Source organism: Callorhinus ursinus, unplaced genomic scaffold (assembly GCF_003265705.2).
Source record: "Callorhinus ursinus isolate GAN/ISIS: 27379988/994484 unplaced genomic scaffold, GSC_fseal_2.0 scaffold4, whole genome shotgun sequence".
Classification (NCBI taxonomy): domain Eukaryota; kingdom Metazoa; phylum Chordata; class Mammalia; order Carnivora; family Otariidae; genus Callorhinus; species Callorhinus ursinus.
In genome coordinates, this window is record NW_027397066.1 from 128,421,076 (window position 1) to 128,447,234 (window position 26,159).

General features: G+C 36.4%; 1 protein-coding gene across 9 annotated transcripts in view; it reads left to right on the forward strand.

Annotated features, from left to right (window-relative positions):
- Nucleotides 1-26,159, forward strand: part of ARFIP1 (ARF interacting protein 1) — a 128,964-nt gene that overhangs the window by 78,538 nt on the left and 24,267 nt on the right. For 8 of the 9 annotated variants that reach the window (XM_025874329.2, XM_025874324.2, XM_025874332.2 and 5 more), the window contains 3 exons: nt 3,516-3,737; nt 10,822-10,979; nt 17,056-17,230. In XM_025874329.2, coding sequence (XP_025730114.1) covers nt 3,516-3,737; nt 10,822-10,979; nt 17,056-17,230 — 555 coding nt within the window. The remainder of the gene's footprint in view (nt 1-3,515; nt 3,738-10,821; nt 10,980-17,055; nt 17,231-26,159) is intronic. The other variant, XM_025874334.2, reaches the window with a different exon arrangement.

Genomic DNA, 26,159 nt, shown 5'->3' on the forward strand with positions numbered 1-26,159 from the left:
ACTGTCTTGTCCCTGTTAAGATTCAGAGGTACTAAGTGGATTTGTGGCTTGAGCTATTTGTAATACATCAGTCACTTAAAGGCTTTTCCTCACAGAGACTATTTAGCACTTCTTTATTGGTTGTTTATTTTGGCTCAAAAAACAGGCTGGTAAAGCCATAATAAAGTATTTGCTTTAAAAAAAAAAAAAAAACAGCCTGGTGATTTAAACCAAATATATAATGGGAACAATTTTAAGTTTAGGCTCTGATATATAAGTAAGTATTCTTAAATATTATTTTAATCTACCTGATTTTATTCATAAATTTTGAATCCAAAATTTATTTATTCTTATCCACAGGAATTCTCAGCCCCAAAATAAAATAAATTTAAAAAAAATTTTTTTAAGATTTTTATTTTTTATTTATTTGACAGAGGAGAAACAGAAAAAGCACAAGCAGGGAGAGCAGAAGAGGGAGAGGGAGAAGCAGGCTCTCCACTGAGCAGGGAGCCTGATGCAGGGCTCAATCCCAGGACCTTGGGATCATGACCTGAGCAGAAGACAGATGCTTAACCAACTGAGCCACCCAGGCGCCCCTTAAAATTTTTTTTATAAAGAATAGAGTAGGGGCACCTGGCTGGCTCGGTCAGTGGAACATGCAACTCTTGATCTCTGGGTTGTAAGTTTGAATGCCACGTTGGGTGTAGGGACTACTTAAAAATAAAAAAATAAATCTTACAAAAAAAGAATAGAGTACTTTTAGAAGTCCATCTTCTTATTATTATTTTATTTAAGAATAATCTCTGTTTCATCATTCAGAGCTGTTTGGCATGTTTCCAAACAAATACTTTCTTTGAATGTTTACGAATTTGTCATCAGTATTTACACCTTATCAAATTAATCTTTGTTGCCTATAAGCCAATATCTTTCAAACTTTCATTCCTGTTTTTCTTAACCATATTGTCTTATTCATTTACTGATTAATCTATTCCCCTTGTTCAGTTTCTAGTATTTTCTTTTATGCTCCCTTCTTTCCTATCCTTCACCCTTAATAACTCTTTAGTATCTATCAGCTTTTGCCATGAAATTATTCTTTTCCTTGTACTTAAGTGTTTTTATTCACTTTTTGGTATTCCCAGAAAAAGTTCTTGGTGCTGTTTAAATACTGAGAGTGCACAGTGACATCTTATAAATTCAGACCTGTATGATGGTGATTCATAGTATGTTTTTATACAGTGTTTATCACTTTATTATATCCACCCTCCCCGCAAGTAGGAGATCTACATAGAGCAATAGTTTACTTTTGCTTTAACCTTGCTCCATTTGTCTTATCTTCAAAATGGAGTCTTAATTTATAAGTATGGAATACTGAATAGGACTGTCAGGTCATTATAAGTCATCTGCATTTTCAGCAAAGTAGGCTATCTGGAGTGCTCTCACTTTCAGATTACTTAGATTGTCCTTAAGAGTGCACATTATCTATATTGAATACAAGGTGGGAAAGGTCCGTTTCAAAACTTGTTTCAAGTGTCCAAATTTTCACATGCTTCATAATCAATATTGCCTTATGCTTCTTAGTGCCTTGGCTTCCTAGAAACAAAAAACATTTCCTCATTAAACCTTTGACCCTGCTGTCTGCTTGAAACCATTATTTCTGGGGAAAAAAAATGGCCACTTAGACAACAGGCATTTCTTTCATTTTGCCCAGTCTGCCAAGCTTCTTCAGTGAATTCTAGCTTCTTGACTTTCAACAGACTATTTTATCTGGGTTGCTATGGAAGGTACCATATGCTTTGGCTTTTAAATGGAATAAATCTCTGATAATATTGCTTAGGGAAAATCCTGGTGTGGATGAAAAGTGGTGTATCTCCTTTATCTTGTTACCATTTCAGATATTATTTTTGCTGATGTTTCCCTTGTTAAAATGACAGAGTCTTCAGTTAAGCTTTTCTCTTGAAGTGATTTTCATCTTCTAAGAGTGTATGTGTTCATATGTTTTCCTATAGAAATAGTTTTATCTCTCTTCCGTGAGTTTAGCCTCTCACCTTTCCTATCATTTTCAATATAGTTAATTTCTCTGCCTTTTAAAAAAAGAACTCCTTTTTTTTAAATGTTTATTCACGAGGATCCTTAATTGATGAGAATAGAGAATATATAGGGAATTCATTTCAGTTTTAAATAGAAAAACATGAGTAGTATATAATACACTAATTAGAAGGATAAATATAGATTTATATGTATTGACAAGGAAAAATCTCAAGATATTTGGTCATAGGAAATAGAGGATGTTATGTATAGCATAGCACAGTCTCATTTTACTTGAAAAATATTATATATGTGAGTATAGAGGTTTAAGGAAGAGTCTAGACTATGCATCAAACTGTTAATAGTAGTTTTCTATTATTTAGTGGGATTAAAGGAAGGAAGAGGAAATTCACCTTTTATCTCATTCATTATTATTTTTTTTTTAAGATTTTATTTTTATTTGAGAGGGGAGAGAGCACGAGAGGGAAGAGGGTCAGAGGGAGACGCAGACTCCCTGCTGAGCAGGGAGCCCGATGTGGGACTCGATCCCAGGACTCCAGGATCATGACCTGAGCCGAAGGCAGTCGCTCAACCAACTGAGCCACCCAGGCGCCCTCATTCATTATTTTAATTGTTGGAATAGATACCAATTCTGTAACCAAAACTGTGAAAGACAAGATAAAAGAGCAAGTTTGCAAATTTAAAAAATTGCAGTATTTATTACTTTCTTAGAATATTTTTGTTGACTTTAAATGAAGAAGAGTATATTAATGCCCTATATAGTTACTCTCAAAATATACTATTGAGTGGTGAAGTTGCTTATAATTCTTTGTTGCTAAAAAAAATTTCCTGTATCATTATTTCTGGGGCAGGACAGAATAACAGAATTTAATACTATTCTTTCTGGACAGAAGTAAAAGCATTCAGGAATCTCTCATCTCTACCCCTCTCTCTTCTTTCCTCCTTCCCTTCCTCTCTCCCCACCCTTCCCCATCCTCCTCTTATCTCTTTCTCCTTCCTTTCTTCCCTTCATTCTTCCTACTCACACACATACACACAGCTATTTAAGAGGAAGATAGAAGGAAAAAAAGCGTTTGAAAACAACAGAAGAATAGAATTTTGATATGCTTATTATTCCTATATTAACAGCCCGCTCAGGTTCTTAAATCAATGCCAAGTATCTCAGTTGTTGTAAATAATCTACCGAAGTATGCTAAGCCTGAAATATGATTCTATGAGGGAGCTCATCTGGTAGTATATAAATTAGCTCTCTAAGTCTTAAAACTTCCTCTGGTTAGTAGTAGCTGTTAGAGATGTCTGGTAAGTTTATTTTGAATCTTGATGAACTTCTAAGTGGGCTGACAATTTTCAGTTTTTTAAGGGTAGCTTGTTTGAAGCCAAAAATGGTATATGTCAAATGCTGTAGTATTTGTACTTCGGATTGCTATATTATTCCTTTCTCTTTTGTTCTTTTTTTTCTTCCTAAACAAAGTGCATCTTTCCACTTTTAGTGCACTCGGCAAATTATCTCTGAGAAGCTAGGCCGTGGATCGAGAACTGTGGACCTTGAACTTGAAGCTCAGATTGATATATTAAGAGATAACAAGAAAAAATATGAAAATATTTTAAGACTGGCTCAGACATTGTCAACCCAGCTTTTCCAGATGGTGCACACCCAAAGGCAACTTGGAGATGCATTTGCTGACCTGAGTTTGAAGTCACTAGAACTACATGTAAGATTATTTTAAATAACTGTCGGAGAGTGTGGAGGAGGAGAATGGCAATAGTATTCGAAGATGTAATTTGTTACATTTCTGATTTGCTTAACTCTTAATAAATTTGGAATTGGTGTTCTTTTAAAATATTTCATGTAATTAAAGGTAGAGCTGTGGGTCACTCAGGTAGTTCAGCAGGTTGAGCATATGACTCTTGCTTTTGGCCCAGGTCATGATCCCGATCAGAGTGCTGGGGTTGAGCTGGTGTTTGAGTGCTTTCAGCCAGGAGACTGCTTGTCCCTTTCCCTCCCCCACTGCTCCTCCCCCTGCTCATGCATGTACCTGTATGTGTGCTTGCGTGCGCGCTCTCTCTCTCTCTCTCATAAATAAAATCTTTTTTTAATAAAAGGTAGAGTGGGACACCTGGGTGGCTCAGTAAATTAAGCGTCTGCCTTTGGCTCAGGTCATGATCCCAGGGTCCTGGGACCGAGTCCCACATCGGGCTCCTTGCTCAGCAGGGAGCTTGCTTCTCCCTCTCTAATGCTCCCCCTGCTTGTATGTGCTCTCACTCTCTCTCTGTCTCTCATTCTGACAAATAAATAAAATCCTAAAAAAATAAAATAAATGAATAAAAAAAAGTAGAGCTGAAAATCATATCTGTGTAATTTATTTGTTTTATATATACAAACATACACATATTTGGTTTTGTTTTCATAGCCAAGGACATGTACAGACAGTGAGGCCAGGAGCAGGAGCTCTGGGTGGGGCTCGCCTGTGCATGTGCACAGGGAGGAGCTACACCAGACTTGTCTTTATTTCTCCATGATCTCCTGCTACATCTTTAAGTGGAATCTTTAGAGAGAAAAATCCCCACAGTAAGGAAAGAGGTAGCCAGGGTATAGGGTCTGGGGAAGTGTTAACAGCAGTGTTACCAGTGATGCTGCACTCAGTAGACCCTGCTAATTATAATAGTTAATACAGATTGGGGATTTACTATATGCCAGGTAGTGTTCTAAGTGGTTTATGTATGTATTAGCTCATTTAATGCTCAGTCGTAGCTAGTAGGTACTTTTATTATCTTCTAGATGTCAAATCCTTTTTTTTTTTTTTAACAGAACTGAGAGGTTCATCCTAAGTATTCAAGTCCGTTAGACCCAGTTTTAATTTTTAAGTTTCTTATTTGAGCATCTCTAACCCTTTGTAAGGATTTGATAGTTCATGAGTTTTATTCCAATGCAAACATTTACTTATTTTTTTAACAATACTTTTTTTAAAAGATTTTTTATTCATTTGAGAGAGAGAGAGTAGAGTGAATGAGAGAGAACATGAGTGGGTGGGGGCAGAGGAGAGGGAGAAGCAGGCTTCTCGCGGAGCAGGGAGCAGGACGCAGGGCTCGATCCCAGGACCCCAGGATCATGACCTGAGCCGAAGGCAGTCGCTTAACCAACTGAGCCACCCAGGTGCCACCAGAATACAACTTTTTATCTTGGAACTGCCATGTGGGTCCATTGGAAATCAAAGACACAGTATGGGATCTTAATGATCTTAAAACATTTTGCTATTTCATCATCTTGGGAATTATTTCATCACTACTCATCTGTTATTTCCAACCATGTTAAAAATTACTAAAATGATAAGAAAACAAAAGAATTCTGGCATCGCCTTAAAAAATAATGTAATAGATAAATACCCTTTGTAGTCTTTTTTTAATGTTTTTGCAACATAGTTGAAAATTTAGAATTTTTCATTTTTTGCTCATATAATGGCAAAGAGAAGACAATACCAGAGGAAGATATTTCACAGTTATTAGACAAAATCATAAGATGGCTGCAGAGGGACAGCAGTAGTGACTCAACAATGATGGCAAAATAGATAATACAAGTGAAATCCCTGTCTGAGTCTTCTGATGATGATATCCTAGATGAATGTTCTTAAATTCAAGAGTCAGTGAATTTTTAAGGACAGAAAGGAAATATGGTACTGTATTAGTCAAGTTCTGTAGACAAACAGAACCAACAGGATGTGTAGATATACAGAGGGATGTATTTTAAGAGACTGGTTCACAGGATTTTGGAGTCTTGGTACATGTAAAACCTGTGGGGTAGGCTGGCCGACTAAAGACTCAAGGAAGAGTTGCAGTTTGAATGCAAGGGCAGACTGTTAGCAGAATTCCTTTTTGCTCCAGGGCATTCAGTCTTTGTTCTGTTAAGGTCTTCAGTTGATTGGATGAGAGCCACTACCACTGTGGAGGGCAGTCTACTCACACTCTACCAATTTAAATATTAATCTCATTCAGAAAAACACCTGCACTGAAATACCCAGAATAATGTTTGACCAAAATCTGGACATCATGGCCTAGCCAAGTTGGCATGTAAAATTAATCACCACAGGTATTTTTATCTAGTTAGTCATTCAATAGGCATGAGTCCATCATGCAACATTTTTCTTTTTTTTTAAGATTCTATTTATTCATTTATTAGAGAGCACGCATGCGTGCACACACGCACGCACACAGGCACGCACAAGTGAGGGAAGGGGCAGAGGGAAAGGGACAAGCAGACTCCATGCTCAGCACAGGGCCTGACTCAGGGCTCGATCCCACCACTCTGAGATCATGACCTGAGCCGAAATGAAGAGTCAGACACTTAACCAACTGAACCACCCAGGCGCCCCCATGCAACATTTTTTGACAAGAATTTGGACTATCCTATTTTGCTAAAAAGACATACTATATTCTTTTATGATGACTTATGCACCAAAATATACTTGATATAATTTGTTAGTGAACAAGTGCTAAAGGCAAATGTGTACACAGAAGTGATTTGAAGGAAATAAATAATGTAAGAAATAGAAAATTTATTGGATTAAACATTTTAATCAGTGTTTATAAATATAAAAATAATGGTAAACTAGAACCTATTAGAGATTGTTTGAAATTTGGAATCAGTATTTACAGGATAGATGTTTTTGTATCAGGATTTTCCAAAGAAACAAAACCATAGAGATATGTACATAATACACACACGCACACACACACATACACACACACACACACACTTATTTTAAGGAATTGACTCCCACAGTTGTGGGGCTTGGCAAGTCTGAAATATGAAGGGTAGGTCAGTAGTCTAGAAACCGAGGCCAGATTTCTAATGTTACAGTGTTAAGGCAGAATTCTTCTGCAAGAAACCTTAGTCTTTTTGGCTCTGAAGGTCTTCAACTGATTGAATGAAGTCCACGCATATTCTGGAGGATAATCTCTTTAAAGTCAACTTTAAATCATATCTATAATGTTTATCATTGCAGATGTTAATCACATCTACAAAATCTGTATCTTCATAGCAACATCTAGACAGTGTTTGACCAAACAGCTGTCCACTTTAGTCTAATCAAGTTGACACATAAAATTAACCATCACAGTCTACCCTTTGTCAGTTTAGCAGCACTTACGTATCCTTAAACTATACTTAATCTCCAAATAAAGGCAGTAGCAAAGTCTTACGTTCACCTAACATGACATGACTATCCTGCATGCTATCAAAGACAGATTAGCCTTTTCCCCAGAAGAGGATGCAAAGTCCTTGAGTGACGTTCACTTTTTTCCTTGGTATCCTGTAAGTTGAATACTATGATATAAAGTTAATAATATATCTTATGTTGTATGCCAAGGGGATAAGAGAGGGAAGAAAACAAAGTTATTTGGTTTATACGTATACACACATATTGATAACAAAATAAGGAAGGAATACTCGTAACAATTATAGTCTTCATTTCTACAGATGGTCACAAGGTCTTACTTAGCTTCTACTACCCATTCCATAGTGCACTGGCTTTCAGCTAGCACCTCAGCTTGTCAGTTCTTTGCCTCGTGGGGTGACCCAAACCTTCATTCCTGAAGCGTCCAGGCCATTAGTAGTCCTGGCTGAAATGGGTTGTTGTCGTTTTCCATTGCCATTAATCACAGAGCATGGTAGGAGTACTAGGACATGTCCTAAGAGGTTGCCTATATTCTATGCATATTCTTCTTTAGCAGTTCAGTTTCCTTTCCCTTGGTCATCAGGATCAGTCACATGCAAGCCAGCAAAGTAACTCTCTTCCTTGCCTGCTGATTTCTTTTTGAGAAAAAGTTGATAGTGTAGTGATGAAGAGCTGGTGTCCACTTCCTCCTGACATATTAACTGAGACTCATTGACAACACTTAGCACAGGTATGGCACATAGTGGCACTGAATAAAGTATTATGATTATGATAGCTGTTTTGGGATTGCGGCATTTAGGAGTTGGGGAAGAATTTAAGATTAGCTCAGTTCTTTCATTTTCTAGAGAAACAACAGTATCGAGCAGTAGAAATGGCCAAGCTCCTGAAACTTTTTTGAATGTCTGTAATATCAGGAACTTTAAGCAAGTTGTCTCACTCATTACACTTCCTATCAAACTGTAAGAGAATTATCTTCATATTATTACTAAGAAATTGACACACAAAGAATTTAACAAAACAGATAAATCCAGTCAGTAGCAGAACAAGATAGAAACTCCAAAACTGTTTGAATCCCCAAATTTTACCATTTTATCACATGCCTCTGACTCCCAGTTCTGTTAAAGCATGGCACCTCACCTCATTAAATTGTTTTTTCTCAATTTAGAGAATTGAGTAACATTTACACAATTTAGAGTAACATCTACATCAAGATTAGAAAAATTCACATAACCCATATTATTGTCAATTATCAATTAGTACCTGTGAGTATAATTTTTTATTGCTCTGTATTTAAATTAACCCACTTGCTATTAATTAGGTAATAATTTATAGTACTAAAACTGGGTGTTTTAGATCTAGTCAGATGTTTCTGTTATTTGGTCCTCATGTATAAGTTTAAGGGGAAATAGTGGTCATTTACATCTGGTAAATGTTGTAAATGATATAGGAGCTGCTAAAGAGAAAAAAAAATCAAATGTTTTGAAACTTTGTTCTCCCTCTGTACAAAGCAAGCAAATATTGAGGAATTGTATTGGCCTTCCCTGTTCAGTGTCAGATTAGAACCACAGCCCTGTTCTTAATGTATATACCCTTTGATTACTTTATATTTAGTTATTTAGTTTATTTGTAATTGTTAAAGCAGTTTATAATATATAAAGTGTCCCTGTCCAACCGAAAATACTAAAATAACTTACCAACTAAATGAAGTTTATGAATCCTGTTTTACTTTTCAATGCCCCAAAAAGCATATTTAATTATTTATGTTTCTTATAATGCGTATACATATGTATATTCATTTCTTTCTAGTGTCCCAATTGTTTTATATCTTTTACTACTATGTCTCTTGTACCTTACCTAAAAAAAAAAGCTTTTCTGTTCTAACCACTTAAGTTTAAATTACATGTTAAAATCTTAAGTTTTCTATTTTCTTCACAGAATTACAGATAGGGTTTATATTAATGAAACAGAACAGTGGCAGTTAACTCTTCCTGTCTGCTTTGAATTTAGGCCGGTTTTTTCATTGTAAATATAGTATTCCAAATTCTGCTATACAACTTTTCAATCTGCTGCTATTTCGTCTTACTATGCTATAGGTTTTTTTGTTTTTAGTAAAAGTAGCCTTCTAGGTTGTATAGATCTCCCTTTGGCTAATTAGGACTTGTGGCATTTTCAGTGTTTATAATGTGAAATTGTGATAAGTGAACAGTGTTGAGGCGCCTGGGTGGCTCGGTTGAGCATCCAGCTCTTGATTTCGGCTCAGGTCATGATCTCAGGGTCCTGGGACGGAGCCCCAGGTCAGGTTCCATGCTCAGCAGGCAGCTTGAGATTCTCTCTCCCCTTCTCCCCTCTGCCCCTCACCTGACTTATGCACATGCGTGTGTTCTCTCTCAAATATAGAAATCTTTTTTATTTTTTTAAAGGTTTTATTTATTTATTTGAGAGAGATTGAGCAAGAGAGAGCATGAGTGGGGGGGGTGGCAAAGGGAGAGGCCGACTCCCTGCTGAGTAGGGAGCCCGATGCAGGGTTCGATTCCAGGACTCGGGATCATGACCTGAGCCAAAGGCAGATAGATGCTCAGCTGACTGAGCCACCCAAATGCCCCTCAAATACATAAATCTTAAAAAAAAAAAAAAAAAGTTTACATGGACGTCTCTTAAATGGAAAATGTCCCTGTCCAACCGAAAATACTAAAACCCAGCACAATAATTTTACTTTCCTGTACTTATTGGATATTTTATCACCTAGAAATTTAACTATATCTATAGCACCAGCATTAAACTTGCATTTTCTAAGATTATATTTAATTTCGTATTACATTTTTCAGCTGACATTAAGAAGTATTTCATAACAAACTTCAGAATTCTCAAATTGAATGATATATCTTACAGTAAGCTATGATCAAATTTTTTATTTGTTCGGATATGTCCTGATAATCTGTTAAAGCTTTCCAGTCTTTCACTACTGAAAATTTAGAGTTAGTACTTGCCATTTCTGAAGGAGTCACACGTAATGTTTTCTAAGCCAAGACTCGGTTTATTCAGAGCAAATGAACTCGAACTGGTGTTGAGTGATCCTTCCCCAGCTGTGTACCTACGTAGACCTGAGCTTGGGAGTCAACTAGTCACTGAATTTACAAAGAAATGTGCGTTGTTAATATTTATACACCAAGGAGATTATGTCAAAACACAAAAATTGCAATCTGTCTTATGTCTGAAAGTTTTAGTCAATTGTTAACCTAATTTGGTTGTGAAAGTTGTAGTTTCTCTGATTAATAATCTGCTATATTTTTCTTAACAGCTGTGCTTACAGTATAATAAAAACAAAACATGGAAGTGAAAATATTCTTTCTAGTACAAAGTAGTTTAACTTTTTAAAATTACTTAATTCTAGCTATACATCTGAGCTGATGACAGTTTTGGTTTACTCAACTTTTTTGGTAATTATATAGCTAGCTGTGATTTAGATTTGTTTATTTAAGCATTAAAAGAAGAAAACTTCTATAGCTAAATATTTTAAATCAGATATTTTCTAAATCGAATATTTTCCCATTAGTGATACATTTGAGATTTTTTTGGTCACATTCACTAATAAATGGATATGTTAAGGTGATTTTTATTGTTTTAGGAAGAATTTGGCTATAACGCAGATACCCAGAAGCTACTGGCTAAAAATGGGGAGACTCTTCTTGGAGCCATTAATTTTTTCATTGCCAGTGTGAACACTTTGGTGAATAAAACAATTGAAGACACATTAATGACTGTGAAACAATATGAAAGTGCCAGGTAGGTAATAAATTTTCATTATATTGTCTGCTTACAGATGGTACATAATTCACTTAAGGTTTTAGGTTGCATATGGTAGAAATCAACTCTGGCTAACATGGGCAGAAAAAGAATGCAGTAGAACGTTATAGGATAGCCCATAGAACTAAGAGAAAGGCAGGAGAACAGATTCTAGAAACAAGCAGGAATCAAAATCAAGATAATGCCTCAGAAGAATCTAATTAGGAATCTAATTAGGACCCTGATGCTGGGTACCTCTGGTACTGGATGTTATCACAGCTACATAAGTCATTTCCAAAAGGCCCCTAAATATTTTGCTTCATTGCCTAGAGAGTGTCTCACTGAGCCTTGGTCATGTGCCCAACCCTGCCTGTCAGAGAATTAGGGAGGTAGAGGATCTCCTAGTTCCAACTTCCTTAGAAAAGGACAGGGCCTTGTGTTCTACTAGGTAGTTACTAGATGCCTTCTATAATCTGGCCGTAAGCCTCTCTTCGTTCTTGTCACTGTCGCTTCCCAGTAGAAGCAGTACAATAGCCGGACTTGCAGTTTCACTTTCTCTTCAATATACAAGCTCATTTTTGCTTCCATGATTTTGTTTATGTTGTGGATACCAACAACCTAGCCTTCCACTTATCTAGGTTATAATCAGCTTCAAACTCTTTTGTATTTTACCTTTTACATATTTTCATAGCTGTTTATAATGCAGTGTTTTCATACATTTTATACACACACACATACACACATTAATTTCTCTATCTCATCCTGTTAGGTAAGCTAAGTACATTTTAGCAGATGAGCAGTAGCATTTTCAACTTTTGAGTCCAGGCCCAATTTTTCTCCCATTCATTCTATTCTGACTTACTTTGAGGTTTTTTTTTCCCTCTGAACACTTGAAATCCGTATTTCCCATTATTCTTTTTATAGCATAGTTGAGGATAAGTACAAACTATACTTTTTAGAAGTGTAACTTTATGTTTTGGCCCCTTACCCTAGTTTAATGATATGAGAAATAGCTGTGAAAACTCTAAACTGATCTAGTTTTTGAGTGCTTCTTCTTAAGTATGTATTTCCTTATGCTTCACATGAGTAAAAGCCCAAAACCTTTGGAAAGTTAACTTTTAATCTTTTCACAAGAAGAGATGTTTCTGTGTTATTCTGTGTTTATAATTTTAGGTTTAGCATTAACATGTGGTTCTTAATGACTTGGATATGAAGGTCAAGATAAATAGCTGTGGTGGTTTGGTCGGAGAAGGGTGGAGGGGGGGTTGTGTGCCCTATTTAGGTTTTGGACTTGGTTTTTTACTTTTCTTCATTGTTTGAATTATTTACTAACACAGTATTAAAATCAGAAGGTGGAAAAAAATAAACAGAAGGAATCCATCAATAGGATATCCCTCAATAACATTGAAGGAATTTCTCAGTAAGATACCCTTCAATAGGAATCCCTTCGGTAACACTCTTAGTAATTGGTTCTCCAGTCTCTATTTAAATCTTTTCGTGGACATTGTATTTTTCAAAAGAATATTCTGTATATTTTTTATTTTTATAAATTTTATTTGGTTCTTTTCCAAATCTGTTCCTTATTCATGTTGTCCTAATTTGTTCATAATAAATACTCTTTTCCTTTTATTTCTTTAATTCTTTTAAGCATTCTTATTTTCTAGTCTTTCAGATTGTTTTCTGGGTTATGAAGATGAAAATTCTTTTGTTCCCAAATTCCCACCACCACCTCCTAGTCAAGAACTACATGAATCTAGTTTCTGTTTATGTACTTTGTAATTGTCCGCCTATCCTGAAAATATCTCTAGTACCTAAAACATATTTTTGTTTAGTATATTTTAAAATATGTTTTATTTTAGCATATAATATCTTTTTGGCCATTCTTTCTAAGGCACTTTTAAAAATATTAACCGATATTGTGGGACGACTGGCTGACTGGCTCAGTTCGTAGAGCATGCGACTCTTGATCTTGGGGTTGTGAGTTCAAGCCCCATGTTGGGCATATAGCTTACTTTAAAATAAAAATTTTTTTTTCAAATATTAGCCTGTAGTAAAGAAGGACAAATTCATCTGATAAGTCACTGAACAGTACATGAGTCATGTTTTAATTTGTGGAGGAGAAAATTCCTCTGGAGGTTAAATGTTTGTTCATTTGGAGCCAATTTCAAAGCCAAAATGAGAGCCCATTGGCTTTCTGCCTTTTACTTTTGATCATTCAGTCTCAAACTTGAACTGGATTTATCTCAAATTTTCATATCTATTTAAAAAATTATGACGCACCTCCAGTCGATAGAGCATGTGACTCGGGGTCTCAGGGTTGTGAGCCCCACATTGGGTGTAGAGATTACTTAAAAATAACATCTTTAATAATAATTTTCACATCTTATATTGAGATATCTGACTTAAAGTACAAAGTGATAAAAGATCTCAATCTAGGGGCTCAGCCAGTTGAGTGTCTGACTCTTGATTTGGGCTCAGGTCATGATCTTGGGGTCGTGAGATTGAGCTCCACATCAGGCTCTGTGTTCAGCAGGGAGTCTGCTTGAGATTCTCTCTTTCCCTCTTTCGCCCCTTCCCCTGCTCGAGCACACACTCTTTCTCTCTCTCCCTCTCAAATAGATAAATAAAGTATTTTATAAAAATCTCAATCTGTCTAATATATGGGTTTATTTGAAACTTTTGAACAGAGTTATAAATCAGGTTATATGTACTTGGTAGCTGGTTATCAGGAAATCTTTAACCACCTATGTGTGTAGTTTAAAAACTGACAACAATAATGACCTCACCTCATAATTTATTCTCTTTTTATTGAAATTACAATGTGATTTTATTCATTAAGCTTAGCTTGGGGTTTGACTTTCCTATACTATTTATTGAAGTAACTGAGGGATTCACTATTGTAATACGAAAACATTGCCTGCAGAGGGATAACATTTAAAAAGAACCCTAGATTAAAAGTTTCTCAGTAACTGAATTTTCTTCTCTGTCAGAACCAGAATTTACTGACTTTTAGGGCATGGGTCAGCTATTTGATCAGCACAAAAAGTGGCAATTTAGGCAAATGTCCAGTGGCCTTTTAATGCTCCCTATTATGCATTGTGTACAAGTATTTCCAGCCCTCTGGTGCTCTGTGTATAGAAAATCTTGTAACGGCCCATTCAAAACTTCTCCACAGCACCACCAACAAGGGAGTCAGTTGTGGTCAAGACTTCTCAGATGTGGACACCTGTTCTGTAGAAGTTTTACATAAGCCATAAAGTAACCAACTATCACTAACTTTATTGATATGGATTCAGTTCAGACTGGCAACCTTGAAGGAGTTGCATTTTGAAAATTTAGTGTGCTTCTCTTCCTGGTGGTAATGAGCACTGTTAGAGAAGCTCTTATGGAAAGTTTTACTTTGATACCATCTACAAACTCTGGATGTAAAAATTAAGGGATATAAGGTCAGTATTATAACTTTGATTATGTTTATATTAATCTTATTGTTTAGAAATGTGCTCCAAGGCTGATGAAGGATGTTTATCTTCACGTTAAATCACCATATATCACTATTTTTGTTCTACATTTTTTCTTTCATTTTTTGTTGTTTTTAGTATATTTACATCTGGCTATTCCTCTTCTAATTTGGCTATTATAATAAACACTCTAAAGATACTAGTTATTACCAGGTATCCTAAGTACTCTATATTTTTTAATGGAGATTATTATTCTCATTTATAGATGAAAAACTGCAGCAGAAAGAGATAAAATAACTAGCTCAAGACATGAGAGGCAGCAAAGGTCAGAGTGGTCCTTCAGTTTGCCTAGAGAACCCATGGAGTTTAACTTACTTGTTACCATTACCAAGTCAGTCTTGCCTCCTAAATCTTTAATATCTGTCTCCCCTTCTTAGCCCCACTGCCATTGTCTTGATTCAGTGACTCATTTCTCTTTTGCCCATGGTCTTCTAATTGGTTTCCTTGTTTCTGTTTCTTAATCTACTCTGGTCTATCCTCCATTTCTTACTACTAGAGATGCCTAGTTCTATTCTGAACAAGTAGAACATGTCACTTTCTAGAGCAGAGTTCTTAAATGGCTTCCCATCACATAACTTGACCTACCAGATTAAATCCGATCCCTTTAGTGTGGCCTGTAGGCCCTGCTTAATGTCCATCTTGCCTACCCGTCTGACTTTTAATTCCTTCCACTATCGTGCTCCAACTTCAGGTTATGACATACTGAATTACTTCCCAAATGTATCGTGGTATCTTACAAATCTGTGCTTTTGTTTGTGCTTTTCTCTTCCTGGATTGCTCTATTTCCCTGCCCCAGTCCACCTTGGAAGCTCTTATCATCCTTTAAAATTTAATTTTAAGTGTTTTAATTCTGTTCTGAGATACCTAATTAGGTAATTCTTCATCTTGATTTCCATTCTCCCTTATTCTCCCTCCCTCATGGCAGTTAGCGTTACCTCATTTTGTCGTTTAAGAGTCTCTCTCCCTCTAGACTGCAGGTTTCTTGGAGATAAACTTTTATCTGTTCATCTTTATAGCTCTGGTTTCTAGCATAGTGCCTGGAACATAGAAGGGGCTCACTTAATATTTGTTGAATAAATCAGTGTATCGGTGAATGAATGATTCTCTTCTGGCCCTGAAAGGTCAAGTTTGTTAAATTCAGTACAAGATAAAAATAAATTCTCAAGTCAGATTGGAATATAGTTTATGTTATTTAAAATATTCTTAAAGGGTGCCTGGGTGGCTTAGTCAGTTGAGTGTCTGACTCTCGGTTTCGGCTCAGGTCATGTTCCTTGGGGTCATGAGATGGAGCCCTGCGTTGGGCTCCCCACTCAGCCAGGGGTCTGTCTGCTTGTATTTCTCTCCTTCTGCCTTTCCCCCCCACCTCATGTGCACGTGCTCTCTCTAAAAAGAATAAGTAAGTCTTTAAAATATTCTTAATTGCCAGAATAAGAGATGTAGATAGTACTTTAGATATTGAATAAAGAGCTTTAGTTCTGGGGCATAAGTTTTGTGATGCTGATTTTGACTAAATCAGAGGTCACAGTGATCTTAACTGAGTACTGAATAGTAGAGACTGCTGGATAAGTCACTGTTTTATAATAAGCAAGTTGGTAGTGTACTTACACAGGTGCTGTGATGGAGACATTATGAGGTGCAGTGTGATCATGGAGCGGTGGGGGTAACTATTTTAGTGGTAGGAGAATATTAGGGAGTAGGCATCTAAACGAGCACAAGGTGTTAAGTGCTCTGTCATAGATGCCATTGTCATGTTCTAAATACTAATATTACGGAAATCCATCCAGAGTTACTCTGTCCCATATGGTAGCCACTAGCCACATGTATCTGTTGAGCCCTTGAAATGTGGTTAGCCTAAATTGAGATGTGATTAGATGTGTAATATATACGATGGATTTCAGAGACTCATTACTACTCCCCCAAAAAGTAAAATAGTTCATTAACAACCTTTTCACATTGATGACATGTTGCAATGATAATATTGTAGATATATTGGGTAAAATAAAATATATTGTTTAAAAGGTAAAATTAATTTTTATTATTTTAATGTGACTACTAGAAAATTTTAAGTTACATATGTGACTTGCATTATATTTCTGTTGTGCCTTGCTGGCTAGACTATACTTTCAGGACTGCTGACTCTCAGTGTAGCTTCGTTTTACCAGTTAAAGGATGTCATCCTAAAGTCTGCTGTCTTCATATGCTTTGCCTTATTGGTATTAACCAATTCCCATGTGAGATAGATCACTTGATCTTGTTGGCATTAGGTTTTAACATCTGTTTTTTTAAACTGGTTTTTAAATTTTGGAAATTCTGCTTGTCAGTTAATACTGTACTTTGGGAAAAATAGTTAATGAGATTAATAAGCAGCTCCCCCCCATGCTTGTATTAATAGCTCTTTGTATTAAAGAAATATATGATTTTAAAAGTATAAGGTGTAATATATGTATGAGAATTATCTGTTAATATGTAACATGAGACTGCCATATATTTTCAACTCACCTCCTGAACTTATTTCACTCTGTTTTTGTAATATGCTTCACTTACTTTGTTCTTTCCAGGATTGAATATGATGCATATCGCACTGATTTGGAAGAACTGAATCTTGGACCACGTGATGCCAACACTCTGCCAAAGATTGAGCAGTCACAGCATCTGTTTCAAGCACATAAGGAAAAATACGATAAAATGCGTAATGATGTTTCTATCAAGTTGAAATTTCTAGAAGAAAATAAGGTAAATTTAGTCTTTACCTTCTGAGATAAATTTTTATGGACTTTAAAATGATGTCATCCCAAAGAGAGATAAATAGAAAGATTTTGTTTCTGTTAGCTCTCTTTCATTACAGTTGCAAAATGGAATTCCACCAGTAATCAGTGTTTGAGTTTTTAGAAGAACCAAAAATATATTTATCTTTCTGTTATAAAAGTCATCATCAACCCTACTGTACCAGTCCTTCACATGTAACAGTTGGGAAAAAATATTTGATGTTCAACTATTGACCTTCAGATTGGAGTTGGTATCAAATGTTTTAAAAGTTACATACTTGGAGCACCTGGATGGTTCATTCGGTGGAGTGTCTGGCTGTTGATCTCAGGGTTGTGAGTTCAAGCCTATACTGGGTGTAGAGATTACTTTTAAAAAAGTAAAATCTGAAAATTAAAAAATAAATAATAAAAAATTACATAATGATAGATTCTGCTTTGAATATTTTGAGACCTTTTTATTAATGATAGGTACAGACTTCAGAAAGGGAAGAACATTCTTCCTAGTAACTGGTAAATGAGGAATGACTAAAAGGTCCAGCTTAGAGTTGTAGTTAGCATACCCTAGAAGAAACAAGCCAAGAAATCAATTTTCCGCATTATTTTTGTATAACATGAACCCATCTAAGGACTAGAACAGTGAGAGCTGAGATGGACCTGCTGTGGGCTTCTATTCTCTTCACAGACTAACAGGCTCCTGAGTTTTGGCTTAAGTAGAGGACAGGTTCCTGTGTTTAACATTTTTTTTTAAGATGTATTTATTTGAGAGAGCGCACATGCCAGAGCCCAGTGGGGAAGGAGAGAGGGAGAGAGAGAATCTTAAGCAGACTCCCCACTGAGCGTGGAGCCCAAACAAGGGCTCAGTCTCACAACCCTGAGATCTTGACCTGAGGCAAAATCAAGAGTGAGACGCCCAACCCAGATGCCCCTGTGTTTAACATTTCTGACATGACATGCATACTCAGTTTTGTGAGTGGGATTACAGTTCTGGAAACAGGGAGAAGCCAATAGTGGGCACAGCACAGAGTAGGTGGAGTGGTTCAGTCTTGTGGAGATGGGGTCTTTCCACTGCATATTGGTGGTCTTCTTGTGATTTTCATATCCTCTGAAGTCACAATAGGTCTTCAAATCTACTTTCTTTAGGTACCCTCTTAAAATTGTTCTTCATTTGTTATTGTCTGTTGATATCCTCTTGTTTTCCTTAACATTTTTTTAGAAACTCTTATGGCTACCATAAAAGCTGCAGAGTAATACATTTCCTCGGGATCTACCAAGTCCTGCACTACCACTCACTTTTTTTAGCTACAGTGGGTAAAAAGTATTCACCAGAAACAATTACAAGGGCAGTAAAAGAAACTTCAGTAGAGTTATCAGACAGATTACCTAGCATCATTCCAACAAGAACGCAGTGCAGCCTTTCAGCATTGATTAGCTGAACACATAAGATGGCATTCCTTTTAGTCTATTCATATTTATCTATATAGATGTATCTCTCTACAGGTATATATGTAGGGAGAGATAGATCAGTTACATAGCTTAACATTTTAATAGATAGGAATATATCAATACTTAGATGTAGATGTATGTTTTAAACATAAAAATATTTTTTGACATATTCCTCTATAATAGATCAGCATTGTACAGGATAGTGCTAAGTGAGGTATGCTAGCTAGCATTTGAGAGGCTCTCTCCAAAGCTAATTTGAAGGGAAAGAAAGGAATTCACCTAATTTGGGGGTTCAGGACCTCTGCAAATAAAGAAATTGATTTTAGAAAATCTATAAAATGGTAATTATATTCCTTTGGAATCTAATGGTATCATGTACTCTTCTCTGGATAGTGAGATTATGGGTAATTTTTATTTTCTTTATATATTTCTATATTTTAGATGGTTGTGTTGCCTTGATAAAAAAGAGAAAGTGGGGCACCTGGGTAGCTTAGTCGGTTAAGCATCTAGCTCTTGATTTCAGCTCAGGTCATGATCTCATGGTGGTGAGATCGAGCTCCAGGTCGCATTCCACACTGAGTGTGGAGTCTGCTTAAGATTCTCTCTCTCACTCTCCCTCTGCCCCTCCCACCTCCCAAAAAAGAAGAGAAAGTAATGTTGAAAGAATCAGTACTCCAAAGCAACTATGCTTATTAGTCCTTGCCAGGGTAAATAGGAAAATTACACAAGGATAAACAATGGCCATGTGATTGCTACTTGTCTTACTATAACTACTTTGGAAACTTAGGAGATACCCAGATGTGGACATGAATCAGGGAAGGCACTTATCTGTCAGTTACTATGCATTTTACACATATTCTCACTTAATCCTTCGTACTTTAATTCTTTCAGTAAATATTATTGAATACTTTATATACTGGGAATATGTCAGGGAACAAAAAAGACAAAATCTCTGTCCTTTTGAGGCTGACATTCTTATCAATCAGATACACTCATCATCCATAGTTTACAGATGAGTGAGTTCGTTTTACATCATCTTCTGTGATCATATATGCCCTTCGCTTCTGATCTTTGGAACCTCTGTCTCCCTGATCTGTCCACTGTAAAGTCGTTCCTCACTTACTAAGTTGTATGACATACCTAGGCTCTTCCCCTTCATGTGTCGAGGAGAAGTTCTAGATTCTGGGAACCTCAAAATCGGTATTTGAGCTGTGGAGAATAGACTGAAGAAATTGTTTGGGGCCTGTCTATATCTAGTATCATTACTGCCTAAAGTAGCCCCGTGTTGTATCTGGAAAACAGCTATCGTGCTAATGTGAGAAATAGAAAGGAGGTACAGAGGAGGTGGCAGGGAGAAAAGACCTTGTGTACTTTCTCCTCTGCCCGTGCTTTGCCTCACTTGTTTTATGCTGTGCTCTGCTCTGCACTAGAGTTGAGCAGCATAGGCTAATGAATAGGCAAGGTGGACTGTGTCCTTTGTAAAAAAGTCCAGATTAAGAATGTGAAAACTTGGGTTCCAGACTTGCTCCTGCCACCTGCTTACTTCATGATCTTGGACGGGTCTCCAAACCTTTGTATTTTCCTCTGGAAAATGGGGGTAAATCATGCCTTGTGTTAAGTGAGTGAGAAAAACACACTGTCCTCTGTAAGGTATAAAGTACTGTTCACCAGTATTTATAGGATTCCTACTGTGTGCCAGGCCCTTTGCTAGGTGAAGGGATGAAGGAGAAAGAAAATAAAGTTCACGATCTTCGGGAGATACAAAAGCATAAGATGGGTTTGTTTTCTAGAAATTACCACCTTCACACCTTCCCCTGGTGGCTTTTAAACTTAACCTGTATCCTGCCTACTTTGTGCCTTTTTTGCTGATAGGAGCAGAAATTGACATTAGAAAAGATGTGGCAGGAGACATGAACTGTATTTATTTCAACATATTAATTTGAAATACTAAATTTATATCATTTGGCATTAGGTAAGCAATACTTTCTCAGTAGTAAGTAAGGGTAATGAATTGACCATTCAGGGAAGTCTTTAAGATCCATGGAAGAGACAGGACTTCAGCCTAGCCTTGAAAGGTCAGGAGGACAGGCCTAAGAGAAGTGGGAGGAGAACCTGCTTGGCAAGGGCAGTGGCCCACATGTACGAGCAGAGGAATATTCATGTTTAGTAGAGAAGAAGTAGACTACCATAATGGGACATAACCTTGACATGCTTTAAAGGAAGAGAGAATCAGAAAGGTAATTGGAAGCCACATTATGTTGAGCCTTGAACACATAAAGATCAAGTTGTGGCCTCAAAAAGGATGCATGGCTGAGCAATGAGGGACCAGCCAGGTTATCTCTGTAAAGTTTCAGTGTCTGTCAGATGGCTTTCACATCCCAACTTTATCTAGTTGGCATTAGAGAATCTGTAAAGTTAGGGGGCATCTGCGTGGCGCAGTTAAGTGTCTGCCTTCGGCTTAGGTTGTGATCCTAGGGTCCCGGGATCCAGCCCCACGTCGGGTTCTCTGCTCAGCGGGGAGCCTGCTTCTCCCTCTCCCTCTGCCTGCTGCTCTGCTTGCTTGTGCTTGCTCTCTCTCTCTGTCAAATAAATAAATAAATCTTCTGACACTGTTGGTGGGAATGCAAGTTCATACAGCCACTTTGGAAAACAGTGTGGAGGTGCCTCAAAAAATTAAAAATAGAGCTACCCTATGACCCAGCAATTGCACTCCTGGTTATTTACCCCAAAGACACAGATGTAGTGAAAAGAAGGGCCGTATGCACCCCAGTGTTCATAGCAGCAATGTCCACAATATCCAAACTGTGGAAAGAGCCGAGATGCCCTTCAACAGACGAATGGATAAAGAAGATGTGGTCCATATATACAATGGAATATTACTCAGCCATCAGAAAGGATGAATACCCAACTTTTACGTCAAATGGATGGGACTGGAGGAGATTATGCTAAGTGAAATAAGTCAAGCAAGAAAGTCAATTATCATATGGTTTCACTTATTTGTGGAACATAAGGAATAGCGTGGAGGACATTAAGAGAAGGAAGGGAAAAATGAAGGGGGGGAATCGGAGGGGGAGACGAACCATGAGAGACTATGGACTCGGAGAAACAAACTGAGGGTTTTAGAGGGGAGGGGGGTGGGGGGATGGGTTAGCCCGGTGAAGGGTATTAAAGAGGGCATGTACTGCATGGAGCACTGGGTGTTGTACGAAAACAATGAATCGTGGATCACTACATCAAAAACTAATGATGTGATGTATGGTGACTAACATAACATAAAATAAATTTAAAAAAAAAGAAAATCTTAAAAAAAAAGCATTTGTAAAGTTAGGAGTAACAGAAGAAAAAAATGACTTAAAAACATTGTTCGGGCACTGTAGTTCAAAGGCAGAAAGAAAGTAGAAGCACGCAAACCAGCAAGGAATCCTTTATAGCCAAATGAAATGATGAAGAGCCTGACCTAGGGTTGTTGGAGTAGTAACAGAAAGGAAAGAATACCGTGATTTCAAGGCTGTGTGGCAGGGGTTGGAAATCAACAGAGGAAGCTAGTTTGGCTGGAAGGTTGTGAGGGATGAGGGATGGGTATTTGTTCCATTTAACCTAGTGTATATTTGAGAATATTTTGATGACAAAATATTCACATGGAAGTAGGAAGTTAATTATGTGAGTTTGGAGTTTGGATGCACAGGGTGTAAAGGCTTCAGAGATAAAGGCTTGGAAGTCATTGCCTTTGGAGAATGAAGAATAACATTGTTGTCGCATCTTCTTTTGACCTTTCTTACTACAAAATTTTTAAAAATTTGCCTTTATTCTCAAGGATTTATGTTCTTAGAGAGTCTAGAGATAGTCTTTGTTTTCAGCTTTCCACGGTTGTCATTAACCTGAGTTTCAATTTGAACTCTAATCAGTGGTGTCTAAAATAAAATCTATAAAGAAACCCTGTTCTTTTTATCTTATTTAACTCTTCAGAACTGTAAAGAGATAATATTGATCTCTGTTATTTTAAGCAATCAGTAGCTGTAATTTGGGTGAAGACTTAGATTCATGAGAAAACTTTTTTTATTGTTAAGCAACTTTTACCGTTTTATTTTTAATAGCTCTAACAAAGGGAGGAAAAAGCAAGCCTTTAGGCTTAGAAACTGTCTGTCATCCTTGTTTGCTTTCGTAGCAGTGTGAAATGCCTCAAATCTTGTTTTTTTCTTCTTTTGTTAAACTACAACTGAATTTGTACCTTAATATCTCTTTTATACGTAGTTGTCAGATAAACTTCTTAGCACTCGGATTTTAACAAAGTATAATATACTCTTCCTATTTCTTAAATATTGTATATTGAATTTTTAAAAACATAAGTTATTTGAAACATCGTTGAGTGTGCTAGTTTGTAATTTGATAATGTCCTGAAGGCTACTGCTTTTTTTTTAAAGCTGTTTTTGCAGCTTTTGCGGGGAGGAAACTTTATTTGGGTTCTCGTTTCATGGCTTTTGGAGTGTCTTCCCATAGCAACACTTCTCTTCTAAAATGAGAGGCCAGATAACCAAACAACTAAAATGGTGCATAAAGTAAAAGCAAATAATGACTGAGTAAAGGACTAAGAACCATTCCAGTGACTGTTGTAATAAATTTTCATAGCCAAACATTGTGAGAATGTTTTGTTTGTTTCATTCTTAGAACTTTAAAAAAGATTTTTTTTTTGAGAGAGAGATTGAAAGGTCGAGTCTTAGCTGTATTTTAGAAAATCGAAGTGTTATATGCCCTTAGTCTAGCCTTCCTTCTTTCTGGCAAAACAGAGGAAATAGGTGTGTAAAATACACACATTCCTGTGTTCGTATATGCATTCGTGCTGAGTGATAGTGCATATATCTCTTGTCATTTACTCTTAATGGAGAAACTTGAATTCTTCTATTATGTGAAATCCATACTTTTATCCAACCACTCCTAAGATATATTGTGTTTACCTTTAACCTAAACAACTCTTACTAATCTCTGATATTCTCTTCCTTGTTTTACTAAATAATTGAGTTGCATAGCAGTAAGAACGAATTAGGCTCTTCTGATGTTTCTCTTTTAATCATTATTTCTCCTTTTCCAGACCTTTGAGTAGTGTTACATGAGCTATTTTGTGACTTAAGGCAGTTTATTTACCTTTTATTGTTCCTTTCATGGTTCAAAACAAAATATAGACTAATTGAGTAAAGAGAAGAAAATAGATATTTCTGTTGTTTTGTAGACTTTGTGAGAAAGGCACCATGCCTCCTTTCACAGCCTTCATGATACCTAGCAATGTTGTTAAATATATAGTAGTTATTTTAGCAAATGTGTGCTTGCATTTCTTCCCAGAATTAGAGGCACACTGCAGGGAAGAGAAAGAGATGGAAGAAAATGAGAGTCAGCCACGACAGGATAGAAGGGCAAATCCTGATTACGTCATTCTTTGCTTTAGTGAGGGCAAAGCATGCTCTCTCAGAATACCACTATTGTCTGCAGTGCATACTGCTGCGTGGAAAGAGGAAGCAGAAAATTAGAGAAAAAATATGCGCATCAATGTGAGCAATTCATGTTTATTTTTTCTAAACAACTTTTTATAGGGTTAGAATCACATAAAATATGAAAAAAGTAAGTTAAGATTATTATTTCCTTTAAGATAACTATAATTTAACTTGGGAGTGGTAAATCTCTTTTCAGGGCTACTAGTGCATTAGAGGGGAAAAACCTGAATGTATCAAAAGATTCAACAAAGCAGCTTAGGGTATAAATCAAAAGTAAGAATCTTGTTAATGTTATTACATTCTTACTTTAAGAAAGATGAAATATACTCTAAGGTAATGTCAGTTAATCAGCTGTATCCATTAAATGAAGGGTTTTTTTCCTTTGTTATGTTTCAGCGACTTGAGGATGACAGTGGGGACAGGAAAAGATGAGCCAAACTTGGGAATGTATCCTGCACACATATTTGATTAATATAGTTGGAATCTTATCCTGGACACATGGTTGATTAATATACTTAATTTAAATACCTTTTTAAAAAAAACCATAGTCATTTTTGACTCAGGTTGATGAAAAGACTGTTGTTTACACTCAACACTGTATTTCATATATAATCATCATAATATTCCTGTATATTAGGACTTCTTTTCTAATATATTATTAATACACTATTTTTTCTAATATATTTCAAACTTATTTCAAATGTATCTTATAATTAATTTTTCAGAAAACAATGCATAAACTAAAATGGGAAGGAGGAGAAAGAGGGAATACACAGACTAAAACACCTAGAAAAAAGTAAACATACTCATGTAATTTGAGTCAGCTACATATACATAGTTGTGATGATTCAGTGACTATGCAAATACATACTGTAATAGGAAATACTTGAAACCTAGTACATTTTTGTAAAAATAGGCTATAAATGTTTGGAAAAACTTGGAAGGCAGAGGTATTCTTTGTTTGCTAAATTTAGCTCCTCTGAGAGGAAAAAAAGTACACCTCTGAATTTTAAAAATGGATATTTCTTGCCAAATTTTAAGAAGCATGTTAATTATTACTCAATATGTACAAGCACATACATTCTTAAAATCTTCTCTGTTGTCAAAAGGACCCTAACGTCTTACTCTTGATACTTTTTAAATGTTCATACCAATGACTTACTATCATCTTTTTCTATAACTGGAGGTACAAACAGTTCTCTTGGTATTTGCTCGTAGGTCAAGTGAAATTAAGTTCCACAGGTAAAAGGACCGTACTGGTTCTAAATAAAAAATTAACATTTATGGACTGAAATGTGGAAGTATGTATAATAAGCAACCTCAACACTATGCCAAATATGATTACCTACATTTGGATTTTGCGAAACATTCCCTAACTCATGCACCCTTACTTCCTGAGTATATTTCATCATATCATTTCAGGTTGTTATTGTTCTTTTTTTCATTCACTTAACAAACTTTTATCAGATATATACGTGTGCCAGGAAGTGTTCTGGATATTGGTGATACCCATTGAGCAAAACCAAAAACAAATTTTACCCTCAAAGAGCTCGTAGACTAATAAAAGTAACAACAGTGATCAAATCACATCAAAATATATATATAAAATCTTGACTGTGACCAGTGCTCTCAAGGGAGGTACGTGGTTCATTAAGAGTGGCTATGGCAGGCTGCCATGAGAAAGTGGTGTTGAGCATTAACTAGGTAAAGTGAGAAGCAAAGAGTATTCCAAGTAGAAGAAACAGCATGTGTAACAGCCCTGTGACAGAGAAGGGTGTGGTGTGCTCAGAGAATTAAGTATGACTAGAACCAGTGAAACTAGAGCATAGAGAGATGACTGGGAGGCAAGCAAAGGCCAAACCATGCAGGCCTTATAGACCCACATTAAGGAAAAGTTTATTTCAGTATCGGTAGGGACCCCTTGAAAAAATTCTTGGCAAATGATAAGTTTAAAATATGGTGCATAGATCT